Here is a 24565-nt window from a genome sequence, read left to right on the forward strand (position 1 = left end):
GAGGATGAGAAAAAGGCGACAGAGGCACTCATGTCTCGCATTCGTCAGCTTCAAAACACTCGAGGCAAGGAGCTGTCTGGTGTTCAAATCACTGCCTACTTCCTTAGGATTAGAGTGCAGCCTCTTCAGGCTCGCAAAAATCCCCTTTGGACGTACTCTGGTAAAAATGACGCCAACAGAATCTCCGGTGATCTCTCCACCAAGGACTTGGAGAAGTTGGTTCGAAGACTTTCTCGCCTAGGCAAGGACCCAGTTCCTTCCTCTTGTCGCGTGGAACCGTACAGCTCCACCAATCCACTCCCCGAGGTATTTTGTCTTCCCGAGTTTTTATCCTGTTTCGCACTTTCTCTGCATCTCATTGTATTGTCATCTCTTTAATTTTCCTTTTGTCGCTATTTTTACAGAACCATCCTACTATGACTTCCCTTCCTCCTCTTCCTGAGGGTGGAGAAGTCGAAGAACAGGCCATCGTTGCCGAAGATACTCAAGGTTCTTCTGTTCCTGAAAGTGAAGTCGCGGGTTCTCACAAATCTGCGGCTTCTCGTGACAAAGAAATTGAGTCTGAAGCCAGTGAATCGACGCAATCCCTTCCTCCTGCTGTTTCTCCAAGGAACAAAAGGAAAAGGAATGATGCCGAGGATTCTGGCACCTCTAAGGCTGAAGAAGTTGTTCCTTCTCATCCGAAGGCAGCTTATGATCCTTATGTTGAATCCCTCGTCAGCTCGTAAGTCGTCTTTATTTCTCCCTATTTTTGTACTCGAAATATTTATCTTGTCTTGCTTTTTATGCTGCCGATTTTTTGGTCAACAGTGATGAGGAAGAAGAAGTACCAACTACTGACGTGGCTCCTCGGACAAGCACGTCGCGTACTGTACTTGCCTCAGACACGCTAGTTGAAGGGGAAGAAACGTCGCCTCCTCAACAAAACGTCGTCACCACTACTCCACCGTCAAGCCCCCTTGCTCCTTCACCAAAAAGGACAAGGGTGGAAAAGATTGTTGAACCTGCCCCTCAGTTGGGCAGTTCGTCGACTCTGCTCCTAGATGATGTAATTTTGTCGACATCTATATATATATATATTTTTTTTTTGTTTTTCCACACCTTTTCTCTTTTTCATGCCGATGTTTCTCTTGCTGTGTTCACGTCGAACAGCCTATGATCAAGGATCTTCTCCGCATCGGTTCCCAATTTATTGGGTACCGTGAATATGCTAATAGAGCCGAAGGTAACGACTTTGATACTTGCTGTTTGTCCTTGATTTTTTACTCCTGTTGCTTGTCGCGATTTTTGATCTTTCTTCTCTCTCTTTTCCGTATCTCGACAGAGAAACTTGCAGAGGCCAACGAACGCGCCGACGCACTTGCTCGAAAACTTGAGCAAAGTGAGGCGGCCCGCAAGAAAGCCGACCTCGCTGCTAGCAAAGCCAAGGCCGAAGCTGATGAAGCCAAGGCGAAAGCTGCTGGTGTCGAGGAATTGCAGAAAAAACTTGAGGATGCTACAGCTGCCTTAGATGAGCACAAAGCTGCGCAAGCTTCTCGTGAAGAAGGAATCCTCAAGCGCCTGAAAACTCAGAGTCGCCGCACTTTCAGTAAGTTTGCTGATCCCTTCTATTTTTATGAGAATCGTTGTTTCTTGTCTTTTCACTAATGCTTTGTTTCCTTGACAGCCCAAACAAACCAGGATTTTGATCTGACGAATCCTGTCAATGACCCTGTCCTTGACGCACTTTCCTATCTGGAGCTTCATGGGTCCGAGATTCGTGAAGGTGTGTCGAATGCTAGCGCCGTGTTGTTGGCATTGTTCCCCTACTTCTTCCCGAAGAAAGAGGAGCCTGCGACTTTCCTCAACCTTGCCAAGATGTTCAATACACCGGAAGACCTTGGACTGAAGATGCGCCAAGAAAATATGAAGGTTGCCGTTGAGAACACTGTCGCGTTGGTTGCTGACAGTCGACAGACTATTGACTGGATGAAAGTTGGCGACACCGAGCAAATAGAGCAGTCAAGGTGGAAGTCGCTGATTAAGGCGGCCAAGCCCAACACAAAGAAGATCTTGGCCTATCTCGGGATTAAGCCATCGTCGACTCCTAGCTCGTCAAGGCCGGAGGTCTAGTTGCATGCCTCTGTTTTTCTTTCTGTTTCTTTTGCTCTTGTCGCCAAAGTAATCATTTGGCGACACGTATTTCCTTAGCTCCACTGTAATGCCCTTGTAATTATTCCGAGAGATTAATGAAAAACTATCTTTGCTTGTCGTTTGATGTTGTCCTGTTTAAATTTCAGTTGATATTTGATAACTATACTCCAACTTCCGCTCCTTCCAATGTTTCGCCTTCTTCTTCTCGCGCGAGGAGAGCTTTTGCTGATACTGCACCTGTCGACGATACCTTGTCGCAAGAACTGGACGAACTTCGACAACAACTTCAGTATGCGAAGAAGCAAACACTTATGATGATGGAGCAATCTCGTAAGTCATCTGAAGCCGAAAAAGTTGCTCTCCAGCAAGCTCGCGAGGCCGTGGCTGCTAAGGAAATTGCTGCTTCCGAGGCTGAAAAAGCGACTACTCGAGAAAATTTCATGCTCGAATTAATGAATGAAGCCAGTGCAGATATGTCGGGTATGCCTATTTCATCCTCTGATATCTTTCATCTTCATGCTATTGTCTCTTAAAGGTTTCCATTTCTTTGTTTTGATAGGTGCCTTTACTGATGCCGCCGAGGAAGAGAGGGTAAATGCTAGGACAAACCTCCTTGTTAATCTTTCCCTGGACCATGGTTCTTTGTTTTGGGCTACCCCGAGAGAGGACCCGCCAAATTGTCGATTTCAAGATCGCACCTCTCAAACTCGCGACTTCCTTGACTTCTGTACCAAGACCTTGTCCATGGTTTACAACTCCATGTTTCCTCGGAACGTCCAACCAAAAACTCTTCCTGAATTGATGGAAAGGTTCAAGGATGCTCGCAGTATCCACGATTTTGTCAAAGCTCAACTGGTAGCTGGCGCGTATTTGCTCTTATTATGCTCCAGATCTGCCACTCGAATCTTGACCTTACCCAGGTTGTCGCGAAAGTTCATTAAAAGGTAAAACGTCGAAGAGTTGGTGTTGACAGGATTAACACGAAGGTTACGCCTATAGCCGAAGAAATGATTGAAGACCTTCTTCGGATGGACGCCGACTTTTTTGCCGATGGCCATTATGCCGATTTTCTTGGTCTTGCTCTGAAGAAAACAGAGTTACTCTTGATGACATATTGAATCAAGACTAGTTGTTTTCCTCTTGTAGATATTTCTTCTTTGTAATCCATGACTATATTGTAAAGCAATCATTATATTTTTCTGTTTGTCTAGCCCCCGAGTGTTTCGGTGACTTTTTACTGTATTTGTATATTTGCGAGGTTTTGAACCAAGGCATTTATATATTTACGGCGAATATGAGCCCCCGAGCTTTTTATTGAGTACTATTTTGTATTTTTATTGACTCACGAGGTATTTGAATACCAAGGCAAGGCTTTTCTGTTGTCGATGAACTATATTGAAATTCGTCGGAGCAAAGACTTTGATCATGTCGATAAAGAAGAAAAGTTATATTGTCACTATCTTTATTATATTGCAGCACCGCGAGCCCGCCTCATTAAAAACCTTCTCCGGCCCCACTCGGTGCCCCGAAAAAGGAAAAGAGTGCGTCTGAAAACTCGCGGGCGTTTCAGTACATTGAAGTTTTACAAGGACTATATTTCGACTCTAAGCGTAGAAACGCCTAAGTTGCGCCACGTTCCAGGGGTTTGGCTCCTCCACCCCTGTCTTCTTGTCCTTTATCCTGTATGCTCCTCCTCCGATTACTTCCGTAACAATGTAAGGGCCAAGCCATGGTGACTCGAGTTTTTCATGACTTTTTTGCGTGAGCCGAAGAACTAGGTCTCCCACCTGAAAAGATCTTGGCCGCAAACGTCGACTGTGGTAATTCTTCAAGTCCTGTTGATATTTGGTTACCCGAGATAATACTTCATCTCGAGCTTCATCAAGTGCGTCGACGTCGTCTTCTAGCGTTCTTCTCGACGTTTCTTCATCATATTCAGCGACACGTGGAGAGTTGTGCTCTATCTCGATTGGTAGTACTGCCTCTGCTCCGTGAACCAGGAAAAACGGAGTTTCCTGCGTTGCTGTGTTTGGTGTTGTTCGGATGCTCCACAACACGCTTGGTAGTTCTTACGGCCAGGTATGTCGAGCTTTTTCCGAGTGGTCCTAACAAGCGCTTCTTGATGCCAGTGCAGATGATGCCATTGGCTTGCTCGACTTGCCCATTGGTTTGAGGATGTGCAAGCGACGCAAAGTTCAGCTTGATACCCACCTCTTCGCAATAATCTTTGAATTCATGGGATGTGAAGTTACCGCCGTTGTCTCAGGATCTTTGTGGGGCACTCCAAATCTGAAGACGAGGCCTTTTACGAATTTTACTGCGGATGCTCCATCTGGTGAATTTATCGGCTTCGCTTCTATCCACTTTGTAAACTTATCGACAGCTACTAGCATGTACTCCTTTCCTCCTGGCCAGGATTTGTGTAACTTACCCACCATATCAAGTCCCCATTGAGCAAAGGGCCATGACAATGGTATTGGTGCTAGCTCTGCTGCTGGAGAGTGAGGTTTTGCGGCAAACCTTTGACACGCGTCGCAAGTTCTTACTATGTCCTTGGCGTCCTCGATTGCTGTCAACCAGTAGAATCCTGCCCGAAAAACCTTGGCTGCGATAGCTCGACTACTTGCGTGGTGGCCACATATTCCTTCGTGTACATCCTTCAGAATTATTCTTCCTTCTTCGGGTGTGACGCACCTTTGCAAGACGCCTGAAATACTTCGCTTATACAATTCTCCCTTGACCACCGTGAAAGCTTTGGAGCGTCGAATTACTCGCCTTGCCTCAACTGGATCGTCGGGTATTTCTTTCCTTAGGATGTATGATATGTACGGCTGCATCCACGGTATCTGTATCACCATGACCAGGTCCTGATCTTCTTCTTCGTCCTCTTGCTTTTCCTTGGTAGCCCCCGAGGGTTTCTTCTCCTTCTTTTTTGATTTTGTCGACTTAGTGGATCTCTCTGTTATCTCTTCCCAGAATACACCTGGCGGCACTGCAAGGCATTGCGATCCGATGTTTGCAAGAACGTCGGCTTCGTCGTTGCTCAATCTACTAATATGATTTACTTCGCATCCATCAAACAACTTCTCGAGCTCGTTGTACACCTCCTTATATGCCATCATGCTATCATTGACTGCGTCACACTGGTTCATAACTTGCTGTGCCACCAACTGTGAGTCGCCAAAGATTTTTAGTCTAGTTGCACCGCAGGCTTTCGCCATCTTCATCCCGTGTATGAGAGCCTCATATTCTGCTTCATTGTTAGATGCGTTAGGGAACGTCATCCGAAGGATGTACTTCAACTTGTCGCCTTCAGGTGATATGAGTACTACTCTGCGCCACCCTTCTAGTCTCTTGGACCCATCAAAGTTCATGGTCCAGGTTCTCGATAAGTCCTGGGGTCCTGTGTTTTGCAACTCCATCCACTCTGCGATGAAGTCCGGCAGAACTTGCGACTTGATTGCTTTTCTTTTTTCATACGTGATGTCCCGAGGGGAAAGTTCTATTCCCCAAAGGGAGACACGACCCGTAGCTTCTGGGTTGTTCAATATATTTGACAAAGGAGCTTCATTGACCACTACGATCGGATGTGCCGAAAAATAGTGGCGCAATTTTCGTGCTGTCGTGAACACTCCATATGCTATCTTTTGGTACTGAGGATACCTTTGTTTTGAGGGCGATAAAACTTCGCTAACGAAGTATACTGGCCTCTGCACGCCGTGGAGTTTTCCTTCTTCTTCCCTTTCGACAACTAACACCGTGCTCACCACTTGGGGTGTGGCTGCGATATACAGCAGGAGAGGTTCCCTTTCTTTTGGTGCCACCAAAATTGGTGGTGTCGAAATTGTGCGCTTCAAATCCTCGAAAGCTCTATCGGCTTCTTCGTTCCACTGGAATTTGTCTCCCTGTTTTATCAAAGCGTAGAACGGCAACGCTTTTTCTCCCAACCTCGCGATGAATCTGCTCAAAGCTGCGACTCGCCCAGTTAGCTGTTGTATTTCTTTCAACTTTGTTGGCTTCCTCATTGTTACGATAGCTTGTATTTTATCGGGGTTTGCTTCAATCCCTCTTGCTGAAACTAGGAACCCCAGAAGTTCTCCTGCTGGGACGCCGAAAGAACACTTCGTCGGGTTCAGTTTGAGGCAAAACTTATCAAGGTTGTCGAAGGTTTCCTTGAGATCCTCGATCAGCGTTGCCCCCTTTTTTGATGTTATGACGACATCATCAATGTATACTTGCACGTTCTTCCCAATCTGTGTCGCCAAACACTTCTGCATCATCCTCTGATATGTTGCTCCCGCATTTTTTAGACCAAAGGGCATTGTTCTGTAGCAAAATACGCCGTAAGGTGTAATAAACGCGGTCTTTGCTTCATCTTCTTCTTTCAATCTGATCTGGTTATAACCAGAATATGCATCCAGGAAGGAAAGACGTTCACATCCAGCCGTGGAGTCGATAATTTGATCGATCCTCGGGAGGGGAAAGTGATCCTTTGGACAATGTTTATTGAGACACGTAAAGTCGACGCACATGCGAAGGACCTTAGTGTTTTTCTTCGGCACCAACACAGGATTTGCTACCCATGTGGCTTCTGTGAATATCTCTTTGATAAAACCAGCTTCTTGTAGTCGATTGATTTCTGACAGCATGGCTTTGCGGTTTGGTTCCGAAAAACGCCGCAAAGGCTGTTTGATTGGTCTCGCTAGTGGATCCAAGTTTAGGTGGTGCTCGGCAAGTTCCCTGGGTACTCCTGGCATGTCAGCTGGACACCATGCGAAGATTTTCCAGTGCTCACGGAGGAACTCGACGAGCGCGCTTTCCTATGCGATATCCATGTCGTTTGCGATAGATGTCGTCTTTTTTGGGTCTGTCGGGTGAATCTGCACCTCTTTTGAATTTTTCTGCATCGAAAGTTGATTCTTTGTTTGGCCTTCCAACGTCCTGGGCAAGACGTCGTAATCAGTCATGCTTTTTGACGCCAAGTACTCAGCTTGCATCCCGAAAGTTTCTGATAACCGGTGGAAATCCTTGTCGCACTTATCGGCTAAGGCAAAGCTTCCTTTGACTGTGATTGGTCCCTTTGGTCCAGGCATCCTCCACAACAAGTATGTATAATGTGCCACCGCCATAAATCTAGCATATGCTGGTCGTCCCAACAAAGCGTGATATTGCGACGGAAAATCCACGACTTCAAACTCGAGCCTCTCGATTCTATAATTTTCTCGGGTCCCAAACTGAACGTCGAGATTGATCTTTCCCAATGGATAACTTGGTTTCTCCGGTGTGATGCCGTGGAACCTTGTGTCTGTTGGTTTCAAGTTTGCTAAAGATATGTTCATCTTCCTCAATGTATCTGCATACATAAGGTTCAAGCTGCTGCCGCCGTCTATGAACACTCGAGAGACATCAAATCCCGCGATAACTGCTGGCAAAATAAGTGCTGACTGCCCTGGTCGAGGAACTTGCTGCGGATGATCTGCTATTGTGAAGCCGATATCTTGTCCTGACCAATTAAGGTACTCAACTGTTGGTGGAGGCATTTTCTCTGCCATAAACACCTGTCGTGAAATTACTTTCTGAGCTCTATTGGACGGCCTTCCCTTCTGAATCATCGACACTGCTCCATTGGAGTTAGGATCAACATAAGGTGGTGGTGCAGGTGCTGCCGCTATTCTGAGCTGATGCCGATTGTCGTCTGTAATCGCGGGAGGAGGCGGCAAGTGAATCTCGCTTCTAGGTTCTCGAGGATTTCTCTGTGCTGCCCGCGCATTAGCGTTCTCTGCATACCGCAACATTGCTTGAAAATTTCGACAGTCTTTCTGCAAGTGCCCTGACTGTCTTTTGCCGTTGCTGTCGAGGAAAAAGTGTATCTGGCACGGTCCGTTCATCATCTCTTCAGGGGACACGAAAGGTCTTGGGAACCTAGGCCCGCTATTTTGCCTCGTTGCGTGAATCATCCCTGTTATCACCTCGCTGTTCACTGCTTCTCTGGTAATCATCTCTGTTGCTTCCTCCTGTATTTGTCCGAAAACCTGCCGAAATTTGTCCTGGAGCGTCGTAGTTCTGGTACGTCCGAGGAAATCTTCGCCTCGGTTGATAGTTTCGACCACGGTCCTCCTCCGGCGACCTGTGTCGTTTGTTGTGGACAGCGTCTTCTCCATCTGCCCATTTATTTGCTATCTCCATTAACGCGGATACTGTCTTTGGATTGGTCCTTCCCAAGTCCTCGACAAAATCTCCACGCCTGACTCCTGCGACAAACGCATCTATTGCCCTCTCGTCAGATATATTTTCTGCCGAGTTTTTGATGATATTCCACCTTTGGATGTACTTTCTCATTGGCTCATCTGGCTTTTGTCGACATGCTCTCAACTCCTCTAACGACGCGGGTTTTTTGCACGTAGATCTGAAGTTCTTGACGAACACGTCCTCGAAACTTTCCCAGCTGTCGATGGATCCTGGAGCGAGTTTCTTTATCCACGATCGTGCGGCTCCACTCAAGTGCACCTGGATGCTTTGCATGGCTGTTGCCCTAGTTCCTCTGTCAGCTTCACCGTCTCCGGATAGTCGACTAGCCAATCCTCCGGATCTTGAAGGCCGTCGAACTTCTTGAAATTATCGGGTAACTTGAATCTCGAGGGGACTCGAGTTTTTCGGACTCTCCTCGTGAAGCATGGTAAGCCGCACATATCTTCGTCGTTAAGTTCTGGGGATTGCCGATGATCCCTTCTGCTCTGCCGCGCTCTGTCGACTCTTGCTTGTGCTGCTGTGTCTCTTGCTCCACTTGGCCCTTCGAGTGCTGCCGCCGTTGCTTCTTTGCAGGTCGTGGACTATTTTGCCTTGCCGCTCCTTCGGGAGGCGTTGATACAAACGCTGTCCCCATAGCTCCAACTCCTGCTACCGCCATATTGTACAGTGTTTCCCTTGGATCACCTGGAGGTGGTTTAGATGCAAGGATAAAAGCATGTGTCGCCATATACCCAGCCTCTGGTGTCTTAGGGATGATGTTTCCTCTTGTATCTATCGACATAAAAGACATGTCGAGGTTTTGGACCAAGTGCTCTCTTTCTGCTTCGGGTATGTGTTGCAGCCTTGATCTTGCTCTGTTCCGCGCCTCCCTGTGGCTATCACCCGTAGTTCTAGATTGTCGACTTAAATCTGCCCTTCTCCTGCTGGATGCGAAGCTGCCTCCTTCCTCTGTTCAACTCAGCCGTCTGTTTTTTCAATTCCTGGCAGCTCGTGCGAGCCTATATTGATATGCTTGCAATTCTTCTGGTGTGGCTGTGGTAGCCATTGGTTCTGTGCCGTTCATAGCTCTCGCAGCTCTGTCCCACGCTGCTTGTGAAAGTTGAACTCTATCTCGCGGCTCTGGCCCGACGTATTTGTTGCCCAGGCCTTGTCGCAAATTGGAGGGATCGACGTATGGATTTCCCAGACTGTCGAAAGCCTCAGATGTCTCGTCTTGATCTTCAATGGCACAAATCTGATGATACTTTGTACTCAGATCTACGTTGGGTTTGGTGACATCATCGTTGAGATTGATGAAGACCTTGCCCACTGTCAGAGATTTGTCGATGAAGTCGTAACTGTCGACATCGCTTGAACCATCGCTTATATATGAGTCCGCAGATGACTCAAACGACATGTCGTTGAAGATCTTGGCGAGTTTCTCTCTTGCTCTGGTGCTGACGTAGCGTGTCGCCGAGGTTTCTTCTTCTCCTGACTCGATAGACGATGCATAGCTTGAAAAATCGGAATCGACCACCGACGATCCCGACGAAATCGAAATCTCGACACGATACGATCCTTCCTTCTCGACGCGAAAGTGAAACCTTCCGAACGTCATCTCCATGGGCTCCGCCAGATACGCATATGCATCCAAACGGGAGGGTGGGTGAGGAACAAAATCGACAAGACCAGCAGTGATCTGTTTACCTCGATCCATTGTGTTGCTTGCGGTTGACGATGTCGAAGATCTTGAGCGTGCCATCGAGATCAGCTCCTTACGCCTCTAGTCCCCACGGTCGGCGCCAATTGACAAGGTATCAACTTGTCAATGCCTATGGATTGTAGGCTAGGGTTTAGTTGGAAGTAGAGGGTAAGTAGATCTCGAAGGTTTCAGCCGAAAAGTACTCGATGATTATGAAAACTAGGGTTTGCAGACAATGATTCGATTGATTCTTCGTCCCTCGACTCCCCCTTTATATAGGAGGTGGAGCCGAGGGATTCGTGCTATACAAGTTTACAGAGTCCGGGACGGTTTCTAACTCATCCCGCCAGATTACAAATAACACTTCCTATTACAACTCTATCTTTTCCTTAAATACATCTTGGGCTCTCGAATCTTCTTATTCTTCGGGTAGTGGGCCTTCAGTAAACCCCGGGTACTATATTCGGCAGGCCCATTTGGGATGCCTATGTCAGATGCCTTGGGCATCCCCAAGCTTAGACGCTTGAGTCTTCTTAGAATATGCAGGGGTGAACCACCGGGGCATCCCCAAGCTTAGAGCTTTCACTCTCCTTGATCATATTGCATCATACTCCTCTCTTGATCCTTGAAAACTTCCTCCACACCAAACTTAGAACAACTCATTAGAGGGTTAGTGCACAATCAAAATTAACATGTTCAGAGGTGACACAATCATTCTTAACACTTCTGGACATTGCATAAAGCTACTGGACATTAATGGATCAAAGAAATTCATCCAACATAGCAAAAGAGGCAATGCGAAATAAAAGGCAGAATCTGTCAAAAACAGAACAGTTCGTATTGACGAATTTTATCGAGGCACCAGACTTGCTCAAATGAAAATTCTGAAATTGAATGAAAGTTGCGTACATATCTGAGGATCACTCACGTAAATTGGCATAATTTTCTGAGTTGCCTACAGAGAAAACAGCCCAGATTCGTGACAGCAAAGAAATCTGTTTCTGCGCAGTAATCCAAATCTAATATGAACTTTACTATCAACGGCTTTACTTGGCACAACAAAACACTAAACTAAGATAAGGAGAGGTTGCTACAGCAGTAAACAACTTCCAAGACACAAAATAAAAACAAAGTACTGTAGTAAAAACATGGGTTGTCTCCCATAAGCGCTTTTCTTTAACGCCTCTCAGCTAGGCGCAGAAAGTGTGTATCAAGTATTATCAAGAGATGGTGCATCTACAGCGGGATGCGGAGTTTTCTCAACCAGGCATAGTATATTAGATACATAAGTTTTAGCGTCCCCCTTTTCATTAGTCTTGGGCTTGCTACTCTCATCAAACAAATTTTCAGGAACAAGCCAAGCATAATTATTTTCTAGTGCATCATTCATCGCTAGGAGCTTACATGGTATTGGTGCTTTGATCTCCCCACCATCATTAATATTATTAGTGTACTTTATTCTATCCATATCCATCTTTTCAAGGAGACTAACAAAATTGGTATAAGAACCAAGCATATCATATTTAGCAAAGACCTTTCTAGCCTCTCTTGCTATACCACCAAATTCTCTAAGAAGGGTTTCTAAAACAAAATCTTTCTTTTCCCCTTCTTCCATATCACCGAGTGTAAGAAACATGTGTTGGATTATAGGATTGAGATTAACAAATTTAGTTTCCAACATGCGAACTAAAGCAGCAGCAGCAATTTCATAAGTAGGAGCAAGTTCTTCCAAGTGTCTATCTTCAAAATCTTCAACGGTACTAACATGATTGAAAAATTCTTCTATATTATTTCTCCCAACTATAGACCCACGTCCTACCGGTATGTCTTTCGTGGTAAAATTAAAAGGAAACATGATGAATCAAGTAAAGTAAATGCAAGTAACTAATTTTTTTTGTGTTTTTGATATAGAGTGCAAGACAGTAAATAAAGTAAAGCTAGCAACTAATTTTTTTGTATTTTGATATAATGCAGCAAACAAAGTAGTAAATAAAACTAAGCAAGATAAAAACAAAGTAAAGAGATTGGGAAGTGGAGACTCCCCTTGCAGCGTGTCTTGATCTCCCCGGCAACGACGCCAGAAATTTGCTTGATGCGTGTAGTTGACACGTCCGTTGGGAACCCCAAGAGGAAGGTGTGATGCGCACAGCGGCAAGTTTCCCTCAGTAAGAAACCAAGGTTTAATCGAACCAGTAGGAGTCAAGAAGCACGTTGAAGGTTGATGGCGGCGGGATGTAGTGCGGCACAACACCAGAGATTCCGGCGCCAACGTGGAACCTGCACAACAAAACCAAAGTACTTTGCCCCAACGAAACAGCGAGGTTGTCAATCTCATCGGCTTGCTGTAACAAAGGATTAGATGTATAGTGTGGATGATGATTGTTTGCAGAAAACAGTAGAACAATATTGCAGTAGATTGTATTTCAGTATAGAGAATTGGCCCGGGGTCCACAGTTCACTAGAGGTGTCTCTCCCATAAGATAAACAGCATGTTGGGTGAACAAATTACAGTTGGGCAATTGACAAATAGAGAGGGCATAACAATGCACATACATGTCATGATAAGTATTGTGAGATTTAATTGGGCATTACGACAAAGTACATAGACCGCTATCCAGCATGCATCTATGCCTAAAAAGTCCACCTTCAGGTTATCATCCGAACCCCCTCCAGTATTAAGTTGCTAACAACAGACAATTGCATTAAGTATTGCGCGTAATGTAATCAGTAACTACATCCTCGAACATAGCACCAATGTTTTATCCCTAGTGGCAACAGCACATCCATAATCTTAGAGGTTTCTCACACTCCCCTGCATTCACGGAGACATGAACCCACTATCGAGCATAAATACTCCCTCTTGGAGTTACAAGCATCTACTTGGCCAGAGCATCTACTAGTAACGGAGAGCATGCAAGATCATAAACAACACATAGATATGAATTGATAATCAACATAACATAGTATTCTCTATTCATCGGATCCCAACAAACGCAACATATAGAATTACAGATAGATGATCTTGATCATGTTCGGCAGCTCACAAGACCCGACAATTAAGCACAATGGGGAGAAGACAACCATCTAGCTACTGCTATGGACCCATAGTCCAGGGGTGAACTACTCACTCATCACTCCGGAGGCTACCATGGCGGCGTAGAGTCCTCCGGGAGATGAATCCCCTCTCCGGCAGGGTGCCGGAGGCGATCTCCTGAATCCCCCGAGATGGGATTGGCGGCGGCGGCGTCTCTGGAAGGTTTTCCGTATCGTGGCTCTCGGTACTGGGGGTTTCGCGACGGAGGCTTTAAGTAGGCGGAAGGGCAGGTCAGGAGGCGGCACGAGGGGCCCACACTACAGGTCGGCGCGGCCAGGGCCTGGGCCGCGCCGCCCTAGGGTGTGGCCACCTCGTGGCCCCACTTCGTCTCCTCTTCGGTCTTCTGGAAGCTTCGTGGCAAAATAGGACCCTGGGCGTTGATTTCGTCCAATTCCGAGAATATTTCGTTACTAGGATTTCTGAAACCAAAAACAGCAGAAAACAGCAACTGGCTCTTCGGCATCTTGTTAATAGGTTAGTTCCAGAAAATGCACGAATATGACATAAAGTGTGCATAAAACATGTAGATATTATCAATAATGTGGCATGGAACACAAGAAATTATCGATACGTCGGAGACGTATCAAGGTGCCGGAGAAATTCGAGGCCACCAAGGGAGAAGAGGAGGAGGAGAAAGAAGAAGATGATGCCTCCATCCAAGTTGCCTAGGAGAGCGACTCTTGGCGCCTATGCAAGCTCAAGGCGGTAGATCTCAAGAATATGCAAGATGTGGCCTTCCTCGAAGCATGCTCATGGCAGGTCATGGAGAAGGAGGAGCGACTGAACCTGCAACACAGTGAGCGTGTGATGATCAAGGCCTACGTTGAGCGTGGCCTCTCCATGCCGCCTTCGAAGTTCTTCACCGAGGTACTTCGCCTCTTTGGCTCTAGCCCCGCAACGTGTGGCCTAATAGTATTTGTTGACTTAGCGTTATGTTGCCATCTCGGAACGGCACCTCGACAACAAGTAGAGGCTAGATTTATTTTTGTACATTAACCAACTCAAGCATCAGCCACTAGAGAAGGGGGTTAAGTGCATTTTTGGAGTTTTTACTCCTTTATTTCATATAGATGTCCTTGTGTAGCAATAGGATTTCTGTGTTTCACTGCGCTTTCACACACCTTTTATGCTTGTTTCAATAAGATCTCAAAATATTAAGGCAATGCTGAAATATCAATGAAAACTATCATTTTTATGGTATTTTGAGGTGATAAAAAATCATATAAGTACTTAAACACGCGGGCCAAAGAGGGATGCGAGGAGGAACTCCACAGAGTTTAGTGCGCATCGGTACGGGAGGACCCCGCCCATACCGTCCGGCCGTACGCTACGCCAGGAGCTCTGCCTCATCAAATATATTCACCTCGCGCAAACGGAACAGAGATCCAACATATACAGCCGCCAGAAACACCGAAACACCACCTCTGGGACAGATGGAGAAGAAACTTGGAAGAAGACATCATCCGAGCTGCTACACAGAGCATTGGAGGATAAGGCATCCTTCCCCTCATCATCAACCGCGCTGGAGATGCACTAACTTTGACGGTGAGTTGCTAGCTGTTATCTCCCGGACGTGTATATCGAGTACACACATCTGGCCAGTCTGCGTACTAATTCTCTCGAAAGGAATGGAAAGGCAGGCCAGTCTGCGTACTAATTCTCTCGAAAGGAATGGAAAGGCACGCATGCTTACTGCTCCATCTGTTTCATGAAAGTTGTTTGACAATCTTCATGTAACGGAGGGAGTACTATTAAATATGGTGATGTGAACCTGAACTTGTTTTGTTGTTTGGCTTCTATAGGCAGTTTTTGTGTATATATCAACATATTATACCTTAGTGTACCTTAGAAATGCCCACTTTCATATCATACTCCTCCTACATTTGTTCCTTATTAGTTTTTGGTGATGTCCTCTTCCCTTCTATTTTTCTACATTTTCCGTTTTGTTTCCGATTCCGAGGAGATGAGAAAAAAGGAAACAAGAAAGTATGTTTCAGTCCATTTCGTTTCGTTTTCAACCCTGAGTTGGAGTAATGCCACACAGCTCTGGCCACTACCTAACCAAGGGTGATTCTCAGTTTCTTCTCCATATACATATCTAGGGCTTATCAGGGGCGACGGTGGCCAGTGCCGTGGCCTCCCCTGCCTCCCGTCGGTGGCACACCAGTGGTGGTTGGTGGGGGGACGGGCTGCGCCATCCCCTCCCTTTCTCGCCGGTGCGGGTGGTGACCTTGGGATCTTCCCGCGGCACGAGGACGCCCGGGGCAGCAACCTCGGGTTCGACGGAGGAGGCGGCCTTCTTCTTCATCGGAGGTGGTCGGCCAGGCTGGTAGTCCTGTGTGGGGGATCATGGGATCTCACACAGGTTTCAGGCAATGGTGATCTAGTCCGGGGTGTCATGGCGGCCGGTGAAAACTGAGCCTCGACCTCGGTCTTGGCGGATGATGGCAGCGTCGGTCGACGTCGTTACCTTGTTGAAGGCGTCATCTTTGCCCGTCTTGGCACTACACTCGGCGAGTTGGGGATGTGCAGCTGCCGGTGAAAACCGTGCTCTGACCTCGGTTGGCGGACGATGGCGACGTGTAGCGCCGCTACCTTCTTGAAGGCATCGTCGTCGCAGTCTGCGGTCTCTCACTCGTGCTGCTCCGGGGGAAACCCTAGGTTCGGGTCTCCCGGATCGGACGATGGCGGTGCGCCCTGCATCGTTCTACCTCTTGGGGCATCGTTTTTGGAGCAGTTGCTGGATGTTGGCGGTTTTCGGTGTAGTGGTGTTCATCTACCACATTGTTGGCGCTGAGTCTCAATGGCATGGTGTTGCAAGGTATCAACGGCAGATGCGGGATGATGTATAGGTGCAGGATGGTGGAGCCGTCTGGCGTCATGGTGGCATCGACGGCAGGTCTTGCAAGGTTAATTGGATGATCTCTCTTGAAGATGGAGTCGAGGAAGACAACGGGAGCAACTCCTGTGGCGTGGGCGTTGGCGTGCGCTGAGAGTCTGCTTGACTGGATGTGCTTCTCACCTGCTATTGGGCGGTTTGGGAAGGTATTTAGTTTTTGATGATGTGAGTTGGTGTATTGTCACCCTCTTCATCCCATTGTAGGTATAGTAAGGTTGTTTCGAGATTGATCTTTTGTATTGTTTCTTGTAAGGTTTCGTGAATAATTTAATAAAAAAAGCCGTGTGCATCCTTTGGATGCAGAAGCTGGGGCGATATTTCCCCCATTTCAAAAAAAAAAAGTTCTGATCTATATTTTCGAAATAAACTGACCAGTTACGCTACAAGAAATATTTCGATAGGTGCTTTATTTGATGGAAATATTTCAGCAAGTCTAGTGTATTTCAACCGTGTGCTTCTCAAATCAATTAAGCGGACCGCTGCCTGCACAAAATATGTTCAACAAAAACATCATCAAGTGATCAAAAGCCTCATGCCTTCGCAAGAACTGCTCCATAGAGGGTGAAGCTGCAACCCTTTGGTATTCGGTTTGACCCAGTGCATGCTTCCCAACAGTATCAACGGTACAAAATTAATCAGGATATTTATGGTGAGCTGGAGCTGCAACTGATATTTAGGGCTACTACCTACTAGCTGCCAATTTCACATCGATCATGCATTGAACGGCTACACCTTAATTAAGGAAGGGTAGCTCGCGAGCCTCCATGGATGCATTCGACGGACCATTCCATCCCGTGCAGGCATGAAAATTGCCCCGACGCTATGTCACGGACAGTTCCAAGATGAACAGTTAAGTATCTGGTGCTGTGTTTGGAAACTAGCTAGGCAGAGTACATGTATAAGTAGGACCTCCAGCTAGCTCCCGGTTCAGTCCACAGCTGATCGAATCAAGTCAAAAGAAGACATCACTTCGTGTCCATAACAAGAGACAAACTCAGAAAGGCAAAGCGAAATGGGCAGCATGGAGGAAGCGCTGCTGCTGAAGCCGCCACCGTCGGTGGTGGTGTGCCACCACGCTGCGGCGGCTGAAGCGGCGGCGGAGGCGTGCCACCACGACGGGTGCCCTGGCTGCGCCATGGACCGGAGGAAGGTAAGCCTCCGAGGAAGCATCCCCTACAAGGAGCTTTTCTACGTCGGCGCCACCTCACTCGCCGCATGTAAGTTTATATGCATACATCTATTAATTTGTCCATCTGAGAACGGAGTCGACTGTTAATTACGTGTGCAGAAACAAAACCACAACTATAATTAAGACTGGTCTAAAATCGCATTGCAAACTCCTATATTTTCTACTGATTATTCTTTTAGAAACGAAAGAGAAGTTTCCTTTGTCCAGCCGTGAATCCATCCCCAGAGGATGTGTACCATATCCAGGGACAGGACAACATCTGACACATGTTGGTTGTAAATCATCCATATGTGTTTTACAATACATGTACTTATTTTTTTAGTGAACTATACATATACTTGTTTCTACCTGCCGCCTTACACAATCACTGCAAACCTATTTTTTTACTTTGATATTAGCTGGAGACACATATCAGTTTTGACAAAATATGCTCTTGGTTTGTCCTTTTCAGCTCTTCCAATTACGTGCCTCTTCCCCTTCATGTATTTTATGGTACGTATCTCATTGCAAAGTATATGCTGTACATTACTGTACACAATATTATGATTAAAATATTGAAATTAAATATTCCATGCGATAATAAAATCCAGAAATGAGTAATAATCCATGCGATAATATAGGAGCTAAAGGTCGCAACTGCACCTTTATGGGTTATAAGATCTCTTACAGTATCCTTTCTACAGGTTAGAGACTTCCACATTGCTAAAACAGAGGAAGATATTGGATCCTATGCTGGTTTTCTTGGTATAGTTTTTGCCTCCTCCGTTAAAACATAATTCATCATAATTTGTACTATTATCTATTAATTATCAGAGAGATTATACTCGAGATGTCACGCATATTCAAATTTATCCATTTATTGGTCTTTCCAAATGCAGCTGCTTCATACATGATTGGTAGAGGCATTACTTCGATTTTCTGGGGCATCGCCTCAGATCGTCTCGGCCGGAAGCCTGTGATTGTCTTTGCAATGCTATCTGTGTAAGTGCATTTAACATCATTTCTCATCTGTAAGTACAGAGTTACTTAGCCGTACGTGTCACTTGTATGTACATGTTGCAGGGTCATACTTCAGACACTCTTCGGCTTAAGTACAAAGTATTGGATGGCGATTGCGGCAAGACTTCTTCTAGGTTCTCTAAATGGTATACTTGGACCAGTTAAGGTACTTAATTAACATGTAGCAGTTTCATTAAGCATGTAGACGTAGGCATCCCAGTTGTGTTTTTATATGTACCGTATTCCTAGGGGTCTGTGGTAACATAACCTCTACTGACCGTTGCAGGCTTATGCCATTGAAGTTTGTCCAACTGAACACCAAGCTCTTGGGATCTCAATTGTAATCTCTTGAGCAACTCTACGTAGTTTGAACCAAAATTTTATTATTTGTATATGCAATAATATTTTTAATATAAAAACTAGAATAATCTAATTATTAATAAACGATGATATTAATTTCTCTTTAATTGTCTTTCTGAAAAAAAAACCATAATTATAGGTGAACACCATGTGGGGTTTTGGTGTTGTTATTGGTCCAGGACTTGGAGGCTACCTTTCGCAGGTGCAAATCTATACTGACTAGAAAAGTGGCTTGCGTAATTGCGCAGACAACATCTTCAACTGTTTTACAATCTTTTTTCATTATAAAATGACTCTAAATGACATAAAAAGTATGCATTCTTTTTTATGTTTTGATCACACATGTACCGCCTTCAATGTTGAAAATACAGAAAAAATATATAATATCAACGTAATAGAATAGGATATGGAAGTGGTATCTTTAATTGGGAAACAATGCACTGAAAACCTCGATTTCTTATTTAAATATTTTTGTTCATGTGCATATGTACATAGTTCGCCTCCAGAATCATTTTTGCAAACCCCTCTTAGTACGATTTTCTTGACTGTCCATCCTTTGATAGTTGGAAATGTCTTTGTAGATCGGTTGATAGGGCATCCACTCATCAGTGATCATGATGGAAGCTTGTTATTTCTAAGATCCATTATTGGGCATGTAAATAAAATTTTCTTTTGTACACATGCGAAAACTTCATGTTTTGTACAAAAATCTATTGAGTCTAAAAAACACTGCCAGTTACACCCAACGTAGAGCTACAACAATTAATACGGAGTACCCATTGGACATTTATTTATCCGCCCCTCCCACAGCCTTATTCCAATTGGTCTTAACACTCATTATAGCCTCGAAATCACCACCAGCCAATGAGCCAAGTTCACATGCATTTTCTGTTTCACATGCACTCTTTGTTGCACAAAAATCATATCCACTGTAACTCGACTTGCTTTCTCTAATTTTCCCACTTCCACACGAGTTGTACATTTCAAAGCTCATTAGGATATTAAATAGACAAATACAGAATGACAATTTATCTCATAGGCGATGGTTCCTATTATCTATAAGGCAGTTCCCGTCAAGTAAACATAATACTTTGGATATTTTACTCATGTTCGTAAACTGTAATCTAATGTTAAAGCTCTTGGATGAAGTTATGTGCTATAGAAAGTTAGATTAATTAATTGAGGCCTGATGGTCTGATTATCTTTTTAGTTCCTACATGGTTAAAGGTTATGCTCAAATGCAATTCATTTATAACTAATTTTTAATTAATTCATGTGCCGGTTTTTATTTCACTGATAATTGGCCTAGTATAATTAGCATATGCATGGGATGTTTAGCTATTACAGGAATACTTACGGGATGGTCAAATATTAGCTAGTTCATGTTATTCATGTTTTGCAGGTTGCATTAAGAGTATTGCTAATTTCATAAAATAAATTTGTTATTGTGATTATAAGGTGCATTGCCACAATCTAGTAAGAATCTTTCCAAATAAGTGCAGCGAACAAAATATTAGTACTATGAAAAACACTAAGAAGACACACAATTAAGATAAGTTGAATCACACGTGTAAAATATATACACCGACAATTTACCAGTTCCAGGATGAAAACATTAATGGTTAAGTCTAAACCGTGGGTGCCTCTAAAACTTCATGATTGACACATGTAGACATTTGTCCATATTGGATTAAAGATCAACCAGAGATCTCATAATCAAACAATATGAAGTGATAAGCCATGCGCGAACTTTTTTTTCCAAAAAAATATTAAGTAAATATATCAAAAATTACCCTTATAATGTTCATGTTTGTAGACAACAAAACAGGAACTCGACGAAACAAATATGTAGGAAATTAAGAATATGACGTGGACATATTTTTCAGCGATGTGCCTGCTGATCATGTTTCTTCTTACTGATTCTGTTGCTTCTTGACATGGTTTTGGCTGTATGATAAGGTCTACAGTGAACACTATGCCATAAAATCCCAGCCTAGCTATATCAAGCACCTTGCATCAGCAGAAAGAAACATCAACATCTGCAACCTGTAGCCTCAACCAATCATAAGGGTAGCATTAATTGCACAATGAGGATACTTACTAATGATTATATAGCCTGGTCCATACCTATCTCACCCTGAGTAATGCGTAGGATAGATACAAATTTATGTTAGAGCGAGATGAAAATCAGTGTAGGGTGTAGATGGTCATTCTTTCAACTTAATGTTTAACAGGATATTTACAGATCAATTATCTGAGCTTTACTGGCATGTTAAATCAATCGACATATTTTTTTTTTGGAATTTCTAGCAAAATTTTGTTGCTTTATAAAATCTATACTCCACTAAATTTCGTTGGAATGTAATATGATTTATGTAGCTTTAAATTTTGGATGAACTTTTTTTAATATATAAAAAAATAATATATATTACCTGGTGAGTGTGCATTTACGTGTATACTTTCTATTTCAAAAAATTAAGAGATGAACGGCTTTCATTTCCTAATTACTTCACTCTCTTTTCATCAGCCTGCTGAAAAATATCCACAAATATTCTCCAAGGAGTCAGTTCTTGGGAGGTAGATCATGCATCCTTCAAGCACATGATATATTTAGTTATCAAAACTTGCTTGCAAGTACAACATTACTCATATTTAATTAACTGGATTTTGCAGATTCCCATATCTCTTACCTTGTCTGGCTGTATCATTCTTTGCTGCTGTTGTTTTGATAAGTTGTATATGGCTTCCGGTATGTATATCTCTGCACTATATAATCCCTCTTCTTATGATTATTTAACTAGTCACAACACACATTAGTTTTAGTTGTCATTTTCTGTTGCACAACTGTTTAATATTCCTAATGACAACTATTCATGCTAAAAATGGCTAGTTGGAAATATAATTGAACTATAATTGAAAAGGTACTGTAAAGTTAAACTACACTTTGAAGGACTAGTTTTACTAAATAATTTTTTTTATGTATCAACATATCAAACAACCACAACTTTCCCAATTTCAACAGAAATGGAAGTGCCCCCACTTTTCAGTCACAAAGTCATCACCGGATTAACTCAACTTCACGCCAAACATTTCACTGTTTTGTCATTTACGAGTTAGGCCCAACTACCAGTTTCGTTGTGAAGTGCACTTTTCTAAAATCATGTTATAAATTAATTGTGATTTCCTAATATTACAGGTGTATTTCAAGAAAAAAGTGTATTTCCAATAAATTTATGAAATATTTAAAATTTAGGCATATGCATTTTTGGAATTATGCATAAGTTTCTTTCCACACAAATTTTCAAATACTAAAAGTACCATGCATAGGGTTTTAGTAACTTCATCATAGGATGATAGATCATAGGGCTGATAGGTGTGTGTCTGTAAGTTATTGGAATGAATGTCCCCTAGTATTAATATGGTTATATTTCAAATGGAACCGACAGGAAACTATACATAAACATAAAATTACTGAAAAGGATATCAGGATAGTCAAAGCCTTGCCATCGCAGAAGTCTCATTGGGATCTGCCTCGTAAGAGAAGTTTGCTCCAGAATTGGCCATGGATGTCAACTTTGGCATCATATTGTTTGTTTGGTCTTCATGAAACAGCATACAGTGAGGTAATTATCAGTCTGTTTCAGAATTCTTGTCCATGATACTTTGCATGCTACAGGTCTTGCAAATCCAGTTAAATAGTTTCCCCGGCAAATCCTTTCAATTATACGAAATTATTTTCTCTTCAAAATCTACTGTTTTGGTTAAACTTTAAAATTTTGAACTTGCTGATAGTTTAGCTCTAAATTATTTTGCAACACTAGATACTTTCCATATGGGCAGTAAGTGACAGAAAGTACGGTGGTCTTACCTTCACATCTGGAGATATTGGTCAGGTTCTTTCAATGGCAGGTATATATTGCATCCCTCTGGCTTGGCATTTTCTTCTTAACATTTTGATTTGTTCATAAAACTTTCTACACGATTTTTCGTTCATTATATAGTGAAGTAATAGGGCTTTCTCGTTTGGCTGCAGGTGCTAGTCTTCTTGTATATCAGCTTTTCGTTTATAGTTGGGTTATTAAAATTCTTGGGCCACTCATTTCCTCACGTATTGCTTCAGTGAGTTGTATTTTATATTGTTCATTAATTGTAAAAGTTCTTTCATGATTATCAGTCATATATTGTCAATGACCTTGCAGACCTTATCCATTTTTCTCCTCGCTACATTCCCCTTTATGACATACTTGTCTGGAGCAAAACTTTCTTTCGCACTTTACTCTGCAGCTATGACGAAGAGTGTACTTGGAGTAAGTATTCATGTTCCTTCCTTTCTAGAATACAATGCCTTCCTTCAGTTGAAACCTTAAAAAACAAGTACAGACTCTCTAAGTGTTGGAGACTCCAGTCTCCAGGCTTAAGTACTTGGAGTAAGTATTAATTTCAAGTCTATCTAATCTGTCTGTTGCAAACTTATGTAGATTACTATTAGCACAGGAATGTGCCTTCTTCAGAACAATGCTGTGGTACGCATATATAACTCAATTAAGTAGATTTCTGTCATACCTTATTTATGTAAATTAACAAAAGATACATGCAATGTTTCTTAAATTCAATACATAACAGCGTCAAGACCAAAGAGGCACCGCAAATGGCATATCGGCAAGTGCCCTGTCCTTTTTCAAGGCAATTGCTCCAGTAGGGGCAGGTGTTCTGTGAGTATTACACCCTTTTATCAGTGTTTCATAAACAAGTGAAACATCATGCTACTTAAGTATACACACTTTTATAAGATTTCACAGTTCTTTGTCCACTAATTAATGTTTTAAGATAGTAGAAAAGCTTCATTAACCTCTAGCTAATGTTACTCAATATATACTGATCAATGCAGATTCTCGTGGGCACAAAAACGTCAGGATGCCACCTTCTTCCCAGGTGATTAATTGAGCTATCAGTTTGCACAGTACACTGTATCATATCTAACCATTAAAGCCAGCATATTTCGTATATTTGTCGGAATAATTGGAGATTGGCATGGAGCGAAAAGTTACATAACGACTTTTTGGTCACCTAGCTGATCCAATTCGGCTTTTGTGTAAAATATGCAGGTGACCAAGTGGTGTTCCTGATGCTGATATTGGTGCAGATATGTGGACTCATATCAACCTTCGAGCCTTTTCTGGTCTTGCCTCCGGTTGAAGAATGTAGCTAGCCAGATTAGAGGAGAAAAAAATTGGTTACCATGGCACAAGTTCATAGACATGTTAAGTGGTCTAGTTAGATTGTTAAGCCAACAGTTACGTACGTGGCAAAATAATATTCAACACTTGGCAGTAAATTCGGTGAGGATGCCTAGTTAGATCGAAGTGAAAAGCCCATTTGAAGATGATCGTTGATCAGGTCAACCTTTTCATGGGTTACTAGCGAGTGGGTTGCTAGTTTCTCGCAAGTAGACACCACACTATCAGATACAGCAACAGTTACGTCTGTGGCAAATGGTATTTTCCACGCCAAGCTGTGCGAAGAGTTCAAGGCTCAAAATGCAAAACACGCAGATCTCGCAAGTAGTCGTTGTTTTGGGTGGGTGGTGAGGCCGGCTCCGTCTGTGGACGCCTGGCGCAAAAGCCTTTCCCTGTACTGGATGATGTCTTTTCTCCTTTCAAGCTTAATACAAAACACGCAGACTTCCTGCGCGTACTCGAAAAAAAAAAGCAAAACCAACAGATTATAAAGGACACCAAGGATGGCCACCTCTTATTAGGAAGCGTGACTGTTGTACCAGAGCAGTACCTTGCAGTCTCCTACTACCTCCATTTCCATGATTTTTTTTGAAAAGTAAAACTATATAAAGTTTAATCAATTTTACAAAAGAGTAAATTCCACTTTTTACCTCATTGTTCTGCATTTGTGACAATAATTACCCCCTTAAATAAAAAATCATCTGGATTATGCGTTTTAGAATAT

General features: G+C 43.4%; 2 protein-coding genes across 2 annotated transcripts; both read left to right on the top strand.

Annotated features, from left to right (window-relative positions):
- On the top strand, positions 1–2115 carry LOC127303584 (uncharacterized). Its single transcript, XM_051334301.2, has 4 exons — positions 1–1048; positions 1153–1225; positions 1325–1588; positions 1667–2115. Exons 2-4 carry the CDS (start codon positions 1156–1158, stop codon positions 2110–2112), a joined length of 780 nt encoding a protein of 259 aa, XP_051190261.2. The 5' UTR covers positions 1–1048; positions 1153–1155; the 3' UTR covers positions 2113–2115.
- A 14866-nt stretch (positions 2116–16981) lies between these two features.
- Positions 16982–24291, top strand: LOC127299932 (protein ZINC INDUCED FACILITATOR-LIKE 1). The gene is made up of 17 exons (XM_051329992.2): positions 16982–17273; positions 17697–17737; positions 17929–17989; positions 18124–18226; positions 18308–18410; positions 18531–18584; positions 18744–18806; positions 21132–21181; positions 21278–21353; positions 22051–22227; positions 22426–22513; positions 22638–22723; positions 22804–22911; positions 23083–23127; positions 23228–23316; positions 23493–23536; positions 23710–24291. Exons 1-17 carry the CDS (start codon positions 17069–17071, stop codon positions 23811–23813), a joined length of 1497 nt encoding a protein of 498 aa, XP_051185952.1. The 5' UTR covers positions 16982–17068; the 3' UTR covers positions 23814–24291.
- Positions 24292–24565: the final 274 nt, after the last annotated feature.

This window comes from Lolium perenne, chromosome 5, assembly GCF_019359855.2.
Source record: "Lolium perenne isolate Kyuss_39 chromosome 5, Kyuss_2.0, whole genome shotgun sequence".
Taxonomy (NCBI): Eukaryota; Viridiplantae; Streptophyta; class Magnoliopsida; order Poales; family Poaceae; genus Lolium; species Lolium perenne.

What these genes read in the sequence shown, in the direction of transcription:
- LOC127303584 (XM_051334301.2), top strand. Translation starts at nt 1,156, where the DNA reads ATGATCAAGGATCTTCTCCGCATCGGTTCCCAATTTATTGGGTACCGT. An exon ending in ATATGCTAATAGAGCCGAAG is followed by an intron (nt 1,226 to 1,324) that starts GTAACGACTTTG and finishes GTATCTCGACAG; the next exon opens with AGAAACTTGCAGAGGCCAAC. An exon ending in TCAGAGTCGCCGCACTTTCA is followed by an intron (nt 1,589 to 1,666) that starts GTAAGTTTGCTG and finishes TTTCCTTGACAG; the next exon opens with CCCAAACAAACCAGGATTTT.
- LOC127299932 (XM_051329992.2), top strand. Translation starts at nt 17,069, where the DNA reads ATGGGCAGCATGGAGGAAGCGCTGCTGCTGAAGCCGCCACCGTCGGTG. An exon ending in TCCCCTTCATGTATTTTATG is followed by an intron (nt 17,738 to 17,928) that starts GTACGTATCTCA and finishes TCCTTTCTACAG; the next exon opens with GTTAGAGACTTCCACATTGC. An exon ending in CCAGTAGGGGCAGGTGTTCT is followed by an intron (nt 23,317 to 23,492) that starts GTGAGTATTACA and finishes TGATCAATGCAG; the next exon opens with ATTCTCGTGGGCACAAAAAC.